The 12,440-nt window shown below is 42.4% G+C and overlaps 1 protein-coding gene across 1 annotated transcript; it reads right to left on the minus strand.

Moving 5' to 3' along the window:
* Positions 1-922: 922 nt before the first annotated feature.
* LOC125515873 (DNA-directed RNA polymerases IV and V subunit 4-like) lies at positions 923-2,545 on the minus strand. The gene is made up of 8 exons (XM_048681365.1): positions 2,420-2,545; positions 2,192-2,299; positions 1,842-1,953; positions 1,648-1,725; positions 1,502-1,535; positions 1,349-1,417; positions 1,164-1,253; positions 923-1,052 (listed from the first exon to the last, which is right to left on the minus strand). The coding sequence occupies exons 2-7, from the start codon at positions 2,220-2,222 to the stop codon at positions 1,179-1,181; spliced, it is 399 nt and encodes a 132-aa protein (XP_048537322.1). The 5' UTR covers positions 2,223-2,299; positions 2,420-2,545; the 3' UTR covers positions 923-1,052; positions 1,164-1,178.
* Positions 2,546-12,440: the final 9,895 nt, after the last annotated feature.

Genomic DNA, 12,440 nt, shown 5'->3' on the forward strand with positions numbered 1-12,440 from the left:
GAGTTAGCATGAATACGAATGTCCTCAAAGATCGGAGCAGCAAATGTCTGCAGAGAACCCTTCGTCCTGAAGAGTATCAACAACTCCTGCAGAGTCATACTGGATGACCAGTTTCTGACAGCCTAGTGGATTTGTAAAATGAATTTCATGCAGAACTGTTTGGGCAAGCTGTGGCTGCATCTATCGCAAAAGGAATAACCAGAGTCATACTGGATGGCCAGTTTCTGACAGCCTAGTGGACTTGCAAAATGAAACTCATGCAGAACTGCTTGGGCAAGCTGTGGCTGCATCTATCACAAAAGGGGATTGAGCTTCGGTGCCTTAAAGGCACCTACCTTTTGGTCTATGACAGGTGGGCCAGCCACCTGTTAGGCCCATCTGTCATAGGCCCAAAGGCAGGTGCCTTAAGGCACCGAAGCAGCGTCGCACAAAAGGAATAACCTGGGAGCTCGCGGTACCCCAAAAAAGTTATAGGTCTACTGTAAACAAATTTGCGGGACACGGCTTTATCTATAAATCCTCAAATTCCCCTGTTAGATTCCTTTGAATCAAAGGAGCCCTAAAACTGCTAAAACTACACATTCAAATAAAATAGATTTTGTGTTGATTGTCAATCGTTCTAGCTAAAACGGCAGAACCTACAAATTCAATCTGCCCTACCAGAGCTGCCGTCTACAGAAAACAAAATCCTTTTCAAACAGCTCTGCGAAATATATTACTTCCCAAATTAGAAGTAAAAAACTGCAGCTAGAAGAACACGACTCAGAAAAGTAAACAGACAAGGAGAGGTGCATAAACACACAGGCCACAACAACAGTTTTCATCATCCAGGCGAGCCAGACCATCGGGTACCACTTGGCAATTCAGAGTACATCACTTCAACCACTCTAGCTAAACCTGAGCTAGTTTACAAAAGTCAAAGTTCAACCATCCAGACCTAAGCATGGTACGGTTCCCACAACACACAACTTGATTTCGGCCCTCAAAAGAATTTCGGTTAACATCCATACACCACGGAGACACCCGTTGCGGATTCTTCATTGCCTGATCAGCTGCATGCCTGCATGTATGCTTAAGATTAAGAACCAATTCAGAAATTTAGATCATTAAGAAAGGCGAGCGATCAGGAAGAGGTGTGGTTCAAAGATTTGCCCTCGGGTTACCTGTGTAGCTGAGGTTCACTTGGAGGCTTTTATGTTAGCGAGGGCGGTAAGGGCCTCCGCGATCTTGCCTTCATTGATCGACCTAGTGGCCTGTGCAAAGAAATTTGGATTTTGCAGGACTGAGCTCCTGTTCCTGGTAATATATAAAATGGCATATATCCCAAATGTCAGCAAAAGACACTGACCTTGAGAGACGGTATGAGTGCATAAACCTCTTCAATGGTCTCAGGCCCAATGTTCGCTATCATGCATATCTGTTACAGGTACAACAAGCCATTTCATGTTGAGATGAGGGAAATGAGATACAAGAAGGTGAGAGGAAAAGAAGGGTGACGAACCTCGCCATCATTAACACCATAGTCTTTAAGGGGTCTGCAGCTATGAGTCAAGGAAATTAACTACAAAGTGGTTGCTTGGCAAAACAATTTAATTGCGTAACCACATGCAATCTCCAATACTAGCTCTTTATCAAAACAAAGGATACTCCAGGATTTCTTTCACCAACTTCGCAGAGGTGAAGTGATTTCCTTCTTTTGCATATTGAAAGGCCTTGTCGAACGACCTGCCGGTGCAAGAAGAAAAGAGTAAACATGAAGGCACACAAGCTAACAGACTAGAACACCACATAAACAATTATTAGCGGAACATAACAGAATTAAAACAACAGATGTTCCTTACTCGGGAATTTTTATCTTTGGATCCTCTGATAAGATAGCCATATGTCCCTGAATTTTCTGCAACATTTCTGCTGCTTCACAGTTCGTTAACAATATAGAATTTGGAGACATATCTGCAACCAATTGTTATGCGGGAATCAGCTTGCCTATTTTTCGTTTAGACAGAAGGGACGTTTGAAAATCATAATATAAGATGTTTGCCCGTTTCAAATGATGTAAAACTAACAATCTCATTATACAGAACTTCTCAAGTAAAGAGCCTACTGAAATTCCATAAACTACCATTAAGGTTACTATGAAAAAAAATAAGCTTCTAGAAAAATAGAGGATATTTCAATGGAAGGAACTGACCAAGCTGAAGCTTTAGTTCTGCATCAGACATTGCAGGCTTTGCATTTGATGCGGAGCCCTTCCCACCCTTCCCAGCACTAAATGCCTTCCCTCCTTTGCTACCTTCTCCTATGAGAACATAATACATGAAAGAAGGATATAAGACACAGAAAGGCAATCGATTGTATAACTAGAACTTTTAGTTTTATCAGCAATGTATAGCAAAAGTACAAAATGATGCATACATACCATTAGAAAAGGATGAAGCCTTTCCACCAGTTTTTAGGCTATCAGATGAAGCTTTCCCATTTGACTTGGAGTGTGTGGGGGGAGCCTCTTCTTCCGAAAAATCTAAATACAGGCAGTGATATATGAGGTTCTTGTATATTTTCAACTATATATCAATATATTATTCACATCGACTTATTCAGTTTCATTCAACAATCCAGTAAATTTTAGTGCTTATTTATGTACTGTGATCAGATATCCTGCCCTATCAAATACTGCAGCAGTTACAATGTAAGCAGCTCAATGATTACCATTTGTTATGCACAGCCATATATTGGTGAAACAAAACAATAGTGTCTTGCCTTCAACTACAAACGATATGGAGTGTCCTTTCACACTCAATGTAATTGTAAATAAAATCAACTATGAACAGATAGTCAACGAATCATCTGCAAATAAAATCAAAGGGGAACCACAAACATGGTATATAATTCTCTTTCGACATTTTTTCTGTAGTACTTAATTAATCCTATGAAGGTTGCCAAGATAAGTACTTGGCGAGCATAGAAGGTTGTGGGACTCTTCTAGTCAAATGATTCTTTACTGGAACAAAAAAGCATCATTTCATGTTTTCAAACATAAATGTTTACCCCCTTCTTGCTAAAGATGCCCTAAGCCCTAGGGTAGCAGGGTACAACCGTATAAATGAAATTTTCTGACAGTGATAAATAAAACACAATGGATGCTGATCATGTCAGACAGATAGCTCGTAACGTGCTGGCAGACACAAGTGATATTCTTATAACAAAAGCAAATACCAAAGGATTTTCTCATGGAGCAGAGCCGTGATAAGTGTAGTAAAACTAGATTTAAATAAATTGTTGCCCGGAAAATGTTTAAGGACGAGATTGAGCAATATTATTACCATCAAAATCAGAATCAGAATCAGAAACAAGAACAACTTCATTAGAATTGTTCTGCCATCCGTTCGGTGCTCCTGTAAGAATAAACCAGTTAAGAAATCTGTCAAACTCTAAACTTGCCTTCGAAAGCTCAACTGACACAAAATTCATTTTGATAAAGCTGTAAAATCATCAGTCATCATATAGCAGGATCACACAACTGAACAACAAAAAAAACGTAACATAAAAGTCTTAGATTAAAAAAAATTCCCTGTCAGACACAAATACTTTTATTATGTTCGGGTTTGGCACCTGAGGCACTGCGGGGGTTGTCGCTCTGGTTTGGCATGGCAAAGGATATTACTGGGCGGGGCATGGGATGTCGAATATCCTGCGCATTCTGAAGGTAGTGGCCGTGCCAGGCGGCGCGGGGTTGGCGCTCAGGTTCAGGTTTGTGTTTGGGTTCAGTGTGTGGATGGAGTTGTCTGAGCTGGGCATGGGAGATTGGCGATCCTGCAGGAGGCTCAAGGCAGCTCTGAGGTTAACACTCAGGTTCAGGTTTCGCATGTAGGAGTAGACTGAGCAGGGTATGAGGCATCGGAGATCCTGCGGGTAGTGAAGGTAGCCGCCGCCCAAGGCGGCGCTAGGGTTTGCATTCAGGTTTGGAATGGGGAAGGAGATGGCTGGGCAGGGCATAGGAGGATGAAGATTCGGCATGTGGTGGAGGTAGGGGACGTCGTGAAAGAGGTGACCGAGGGGTGGGAGTTAGGGCCGAAAGGCGGCGGCGGGCCGGTAGCGGCAGTGAACATGGGTGCTGCGGTAGGCGCAGGGTTAGGAGGCGACCCGAAGAGAATACCCATGTCGAAGGGAGGATCGGGGTTCTTAGTGTTCGGATTAGGGTTAAGGTTTCTGGCTGGAGACGCCATGGGAGGTGGCGGTGGAGTAGATCTAGAGAAGAGGGGAAGAGGAGGAAAGTTGGAGGTGGGATGGAGCGGAAATGAAGGTCAATAACTCAAGATATAGGCGGTGGTTGTTTTGTTGCTGTTGTGCCCCGCAATTTCACTTTATTTTGACTTAAAGCCTCTCAGTTCCAAACAAGTTGCGGTACACTAGAGTTGAAACCCATAAATCTCGAAACCAAGTCATGGCTCTTCCACGTGGATAGCTAACTTCCACGCACCCATGCCCTTGGCTAGTTCTTTCGTGATACTGCTGCTAAATGTTGCTATTTTAAATTAATTCCAAAGATACCCAGTACAATATGCATGTACATCACTCCACTCCACACATTTCAACAAGACAACAAGGTTGTAGTGTGTGTTTCTAAGATGCTGCGAAATAGAAAACCTATTGCTAGTGAACATCGAAGCATATTGGTGAGGCACGAAGACTCATTGGCGAAGTTAAAGCCAATCCTCCGTTGGCCAAGTGAGTAGTGCTCGGACCACTTCAAATATGCAAGGGATAAATCATCATGCTCTCCAAAGTAGTATATTCTTGAGAGAGAGAATTTACGGCCTGTCGTAAGCCGTTCTAACACAGGTATGAAAAACGCCAACTATCACATAACCACGAGCATATCACACATGTGATATTTCAGAATAGGCATATACCTCGGTTTCTAGTTTAGTTCTATATTTGATCCAAGGATTTTCTTTTACCAAAATAGGAAGGTTGGATTAACTACGGGGCTGCTTGCTTCATAGCCACGCCTTGCCACACTTTGCCACATATCAAGTTAGGCAAGTTTGACCAAGTTAGGTGGGTGTTTGGTTCTAGCCACACCTAAGGCAAGATTCTTTTGTTCAAAATAAGTCCACATGTCATACACACAAAAAGTGTGGCGAAATTCACTTGGACAATCCAAAGTGAGACTAAGAATTTGAGCACCTAAGCTAAGGCAAGTGTGGCAGAAGTAGTGTGGTAAAATTGGTCACCAACTAAATATGCCCTACATTAACAGGCGATCTTCCTCTGCAAAGCAGAATTAAAACACACACACACACCAAGATGCTCAAGCATGGAATTTGAATACACAGACCAAGCTTATGTGCTTAACTGCACCAAAATCAACAAAACTTCTTCCAAGGCATGCAAGACATATCAACAGATACTCTCTCTTGTTGAAAGGAAGGACCATTCGTTAGACTAAAACCCTTAGGAATCGCTAAATTTAGCCATGCACTTGTCCATAAACACAAATGATCCATTTAGTGCTACCTTATTCACAGGCAAACAGACCCAAAACCTAATAGGCTGCTAGTGATTCCACAATGCCCAGCAACGTTTAATGCATTCTCATTTTGAGCAAGCTGTGTCACGATCAACTCAATTATCTACTTCTCCAGTTTTCCTTCAGACACCAAATTATAAGAACCCACCCACATATGAGTGTGACACAACCAATAGCAAAATTGTTAAGATTAATTTGGTAACAAATATTAGCCAGATGTATTTCTACAAGCGCACATAAACAGATAATCCAATCCAGTTCCACAATCCAAAGGGCATTGTGCTAGGAAGAACTTTCTGAAGGACTGGAACCCTCCAAACGTCCTACAGTCGGAAGAAGCCCTGAACAAACAATTATGTTTCGTCGTGGATATATCACACACCCATAACAAAATCCGACCAAAACCACATAAGCAACCGAATCATCAGCCCTCGCAACGGTCACTTGGATCTAATCCTTCTCTAATAGCCAAGATTCGTATCATTCGATGCCCACCCGCCAGGGCACCCGTATCATTCGTGACAACAAAACCCTAGGCGTTCTGCAAACCCTAATCCTTAGCCATTCGCATCGGATAGACGCCGAAGAGCCCGACACCCACCGGGCTTTATCCGGTGAAGGTCGCGTTGGTCGAGGGTTGAAACATCGACGAAAAAAAAAAAGAATTACGGGGAAAGGGGGATAACGAAAGGGGGGTCACCTGACATGGACGGGGGGTACGACCCCTTCCCTCCCCTGTTCGCCATTGCGGCTGCCCGCGGGGGAGAAGGCGGTGGTGATCGGGAGGCGCCTGCCGGAGTCGGTCGCGTCGCCGCCGCCGCTCTCCACACTGACGCCGCAAGACTCACTGCTCGCTGTCGCTGGCGAGGAGACGGAGAGTGAGAGTGCGGGGAGCTCCTAATCCGCGCTTTAAGCGCCGGTTGGCGCTTCTGGCGCTCGCAAGCGACGGGGAAGCGGGCCGGCCCAAAAAAGGAGCGCGCACAACAGGAAAAATAAAATAAAGTTGGCACTTGTGAGGAGACTCGATCCAGCAACCTCCTGTCTCGTATTACAACACGCTAACCACTCAGCCACAACAACATATCCGGTAGGTTACATCACTTCTTTTCTTTACTAGGTTCTTCTTACCTTTTTCGTTTTTTCATTTTTCCTTTCTATTTTTTATTTTTTTCTTCCTCATATGATGAATTTTTCCAAACTCGTGAACTATTTTTCAAATCGATGAACTTTTCTAATTTTTGATTAGAAAAAGTTCATCGGATTTGAAAAAAGTTCACAAATTTGAAAAATAAATTCACCGGATTTGAAAAAAGTTCATGGGATTACAGAAACAGTTCATCACATATGCAAAATGTTCATCGATTCTGAAAAAAAAGGTTCATCAAACTTGAAAAAAGTTCATAAAAATGATAAAAAGTTCATCCATTTTTAGAAAAGTTCATTGAATTTCAAAATAGTTCACCGAAATTGAAAAGAGTTCATGGATTTTCAAAAAAAATGAAAAAAGTTCATCAAATTTGAAAAGTAGTTCATTGAATTGAATGAAAAAATAATCAGTTTTGAGAAAAAGTTCATCCAAATTGAAAAGAGTTCATGGATTTTCAAAAAAATTTAAAAAGAATTAGATAAAGTTCATCAAATTTGAAAAATAGTTCATTGAATTGAATGAAAAAAAAATCAGTTTTGAGAAAAAGTTCATCGAATTTCAAAAAAGTTCATCGAAATTGAAAAGAGTTCATGGATTTTCAAAAAACATCAAAAGAATTAGAAAAGGTTCATCAAATTTGAAAAAAAGTTCATTGAATTGAACAAAAAAAATCAGTTTTGAGAAAAAAACTCATCCGTTTTAAGAAAAGTTCACGAAATTGAAAGAAATCACCAAGCCAGGAAAAAAGAAACAGAAAAAAAATGAAAAACGAAGAAAGAAAAAAGGAAAAAGGAAAGAGGAAATAAGGAATAAGAAACGTCGGAAGAAAATATTAACATGTCGGGCGTGTTGGCGTGGTGGTTATTGCGGTGTGGTTCCATCTCTGTGGTCCCGTGTTCGATTTTCTTCACTTGCGCTGTTTTTGCTGCAGGAAAAGGGAGGTGAGATGGGCCGGCCCGCGAGTAAGCTGCTGCAGGCGCCGGTTAGCAAAAACAGTAGAAACCGGCGCCTGCAGCGCCAAATAGGAAATGCCGAGAGTGCGGCCTGCCTCTGCCCGGATGTATTCACGGGTTTATAAAGTTGGGCTGGGGAGTGGGGAGTGAGGGAGAGATGCTCTGGGCTCGGATCGATTATGGGCCCATGAGTCCGGCACGAGGGCCCATACATGAGATACAACCATTCTAAAAAAAACATAAGGTACAACCATGCTTGCTCGGATACACGACGGGCGGATCCGCAGTGCCTCTTCGGAGACCCATTCCCTCCTCCACCCCTTCCCTCTCATGAAGCTTGCCGGTGCAGTGATTTCCATAAAATTGCCCCGTCAAAACCACACAAAAAAACCACCACGACAACAAGAAAAAAAAGGCTCATACATATGGGCCATGGACTTACCGAAAGTTGGGGGCTCACCCGAGTCGGAGCAGGAGTGCAACTTGGGGCTGCACAGCCGGTCGCCGGCTTAGGGGATCTCTCTCATTGAAGAAGAAATCGAGGGAGAGAAGAGAGAGCGTGAGGATAAGAAAAACTAGATCATGATGGCGTGTGTTGCAGCGCCCTTCTATTTTGGCAATAAATTATGAATTTGAATAAATAAGTAGTGATGCAAAACATTAAAGTTAAATTTACACAAACCAACTCATATATTTGTAAGCTTTGAATGTGGGAAATTTAGTTGATTTGAAGTGAAGTACTACGGTAGTAGGGATGAACTGGTGCGTCGTTTCCGCCATGGGGTGGGCTAATCACGTGAAGGGGCAGCGATCCATCCCAATTTAGTGGCAGAAGCCTAAAATTGTTACCAGAGGAGCTGCCCAGCAGGGCTAGCGTTTATTAGTAGCGAACGAAGCGAGCCTAAATAAGATTAGAGCTGATCAGACCGCCGAAATTGCCCAAAATTGATGATCGGACGACTGGGGATGCTGATGGTCTGAGAGGGGTGGAAAAGTGCTCAGTTTTAATGTATCTAAAAATGTCCAGGCTATGGAGGAGAGAGGCGTGCGGTGACGTCTTGTGGGTCATGTGATACGTGGGTACGTGTTCTGATTAGAATTTCAATTAATTATTTACTAGCACACATGTTCTTGCGTTGCATTGAAATAAAATTTTGAGAAGTATATTTAAATTTCTTCCAACGGTGTTGGTTCATTACGCGGTCTTTAATCAGGCACGACACTTCGAATCCTCATGTTCAAATTTTCAGTTGAAGTCCTGTGACTAATGCCCCAATTTAATTCATGGATAATTTATTCCAACGGTGTTGGCTCATTGTGCCGGATCTTCATGCTCAAAATTTCGGTCTAAGACCCGCAATTAATGTCTTATTTTTATTCATGGGTAATTTCTTTCAATGGTTTTGGCTCATCATGCAGCCTTTAGTCGACAACGACACTTCGGATCCTCATGCTCAAAATTTCATTTTAGGTCCCGTAATTAATGCCCACAATTTAATATGTGGATAATTTCTTCCAACGGTGTTGGCTATTGTGCATCCTTTAATCGAGCACAATTTAATTCATGGATAATTTCTTCAAACGATGTTGGCTCATTGCGCAACTTATAATCGGGATATTTCCTCGAGGGATAAATCAGATTCATCCATTGTTTATCAATTCCAAGACGGCTTATTGATTGGTAAGTCGGAGAGATGTTTAAATTGGTGGGTTCGGAGTAAAAAATAAGATGGGACTATTAAATTGATGAACAAACATGAAAAGACATATAAATGTTTTCCATGTAGGGAAGAGTCCCTTGCTGGTCATACATCTTGATTCGATGATATAATATTCGCAGCCCTGCCCCTGCTTATGAATATCTAGAGAAGAACAATGTAAGAAAAATTGCCTCCTCCTCCAAGAAAAGCTAGGGTTCGTGCCTCTCGCCAGCTCCGCCGCAGGTTCGCCTCGTCTCCGGTGGCCCTAGGGCCATGGGGGGGGGGGGTGGATCCTGGCAAGGGCCGGCGGGAGGGCTTCGTTGTTAGTCGTTCCTTCAAGATTTGTTAGGGTTTGTGTCCTACTCAGGAAGACGAGACGGCGGCGGCTCCCTGAAGATGGATAAAGGTCTCCCCGCCTAGTCCCCGTTCCGGTGGTGCGTCTAGCATCGTTGGTGGGCGTGTGAAGGTGTGTCTCCGGCGGATCTATCTTCGGTGGATTTGCTCGGATCTGGTTGTAGTTCATTTATGTTCGTGTGTCTTTAGGTTGGATCCTTTCGATCTACGTTATTCTTCATCAGCGACGGTTGCTGTCCTGGTGCGCTGGTCCTACGGAGTCTTGGCACGACGACTTCCCGACTGTCTACTACAACAAGTTGTGCCCGACTCCGGCGAGGGAGGGGTGATGACGGCGGCGCGCCTTCGGCTCGCTTCAATGATTGTAATCGTCGCTAGATGGTCTACGGATTTGGATGTAATTTTTATCATTTCTAGTGTTCGTTGTACTGCCATGATAGAAGATGAATAGATTGAAAGTTTTCTCGCAAAAAAAAACAATGTAAGAAAAATTACATACATTTTTGCACACAACAGGACGCTGTTGCAACTATCTCTCAAAACATTGGTTGGGCCAAAAGCGAAGCTTCATGGTCAGGTATACTGTAATACTGAGAAGGTATGGTGAGAAGTTGTGTTTGTTAAAGCATTTGCTAATTATACTGGTATATGGGGGGATGTAGCTCAGATGGTAGAGTGCTCGCTTAGCATGCGAGAGAGGTATGGGGATCGATACCCCACTTCTCCAATTTTTATTTTTGTTCTTCTGTAGATCTCAATATTGTTACTGTAAAAAACTGTCTTCACTTCACTTTTGCAAACTCCAAAATCTCCCCAAACATGTGCAAATTTCTTCTATACATAAAAGGAAAATCAAAAGCATGCGCACAATCTGTGATGCAAACTAAGGCGGTGCAAAAAAAAATCACATGCCAAGAGTAAAATGTCACCATCATGATTTTGTTAACCAACCGTACTGTAGAAAAGGAAAGAGCAAAATGATACCCTGAGTCACAGTTGCAGCATTCCAGAAAGAAAGAAACAAAAACTCATCCATATGTTCTACTCTGCACCCAACCAAATTTATCCGGTCGATCAATCTCACCAATGCAAAAAAGATTAAAATAAAAACGTTCTCCTACACCCACTTCTCTAAAAAAATTTTCTGCAGATCTCAATATTGTACTGTAAAAAACTTCACTTTTGTCTTCTTCTTTTTTCGTGTGTACATGCGTGTACTTGGGTTTGTACTATATTAGATATAAATATGTATGCCGACAAGATAGCAATGCCGCGGTGCGGAAAACTCCTTTGGTGCACGGCGTCCAGTGATATGCATATCCTCACCAGTCGGTTGCATGTGGATCATCGTCTCGCATTAACTGTGCAATGTATAGGAGTGATGCGTTTGTTTTTCACCGGGCTGTATTGGCCGCGTAATCCAGCCGGTTTGGTCCTGGATCCTTCCGCATGCGCAGCAGATGTCCCGCGACCCAGCACCATGAGAGGCTGCAATTTAGAACAGGTTGCATATTGGACCAACCGGCCCCGAGCACAAGTTAGGCCACTGTAAAATTATGCCAGCTCGCTCGGCTGGATTGTTTGTCAGGTTTAGCAAAATAAGTCTTCAACGCACAATTAGTCGGCCATGTTGACATTTCTTTATAGATGTTAATCCAATAATTAGTTGTTAATCATTCCCGCTTTATTTATCTAATCAAGTGCGTTTAACCGAGGATCGCGTGCAGTGCTGTACGAGCCTCACAGACACATTCATGCAGCGTCAACCTGGTTTATGCTGACAGTTTTTATTTATTAAACTTAATATCTTCCAATATGAACCATTAGAGATTCTAATTGCCAAGACAAATCTCCCGGTACGTACCACTGTAACCATTTGTTTTGGTCAGACCAGCCAGCCCTTATCGTCTTAGCTCCACGCACAGGCAAAACATTTACTGTTCTTCTCCCCCTCCCCATCTTTCACCTACCAAAGTCGCTAACGGCGGCGGCGGAGATCAAACTCTCAAGTGTTTCCGACCGGCCCCTGTCGCCGTCACGGATTCTACCCTTGATCATAAACATCTATAAATCCATAATTACATAAAAGAATCCAAAGAAGATTCAAATACTGTTCATAGATAGACTTGATCATAAACCCATAATTTATCGGTCTCAACAAACACACCGCAAAAAGAAGATTATATCAAATAGTTCTCCATAAGAGAGGGGGACAACGTTGTATTGAGATTCAAAAAGAGAGAAGAAGCCATCTAGCTACTAACTATAGACTCGAAGGTCTGAAGTAAACTACTCACACTTCATCGGAGGGGCTATGATGCTGATGTAGAAGCCCTCCGTGATCGATGCCCCCTCCGGCGGAGCTCCAGAACAGGCCCCAAGATGGGATCTCGTGGATACAGAAATTTTATTACTCTCCACATAAACAAAATTCTTCTCATTCGGAATATTGGGAGTATCATAAGAGACTCGAATACTATAAATTGTTTCCACATTAAAAGAGTAATGTTCAGAAAAGAGGTAATCATAATCATGACAAGTTTTATAAATATAATCACTTTTTTTATAGCATAAGTATCATCACAATAATCATCATAAATAGGAGGCATGCTATCATCATTATAAATTTGCATAGCAAAACTTGGGAGACTAAAAATATCATCTTCATTAAATGTAGCATCCCCAAGTTTGGGATGAACATTAATTGCATCAAATATAATCTCAAAAACATCATCTTCATCAAACATAGCATC

Source organism: Triticum urartu, chromosome 6 (assembly GCF_003073215.2).
Source record: "Triticum urartu cultivar G1812 chromosome 6, Tu2.1, whole genome shotgun sequence".
NCBI lineage: Eukaryota > Viridiplantae > Streptophyta > Magnoliopsida > Poales > Poaceae > Triticum > Triticum urartu.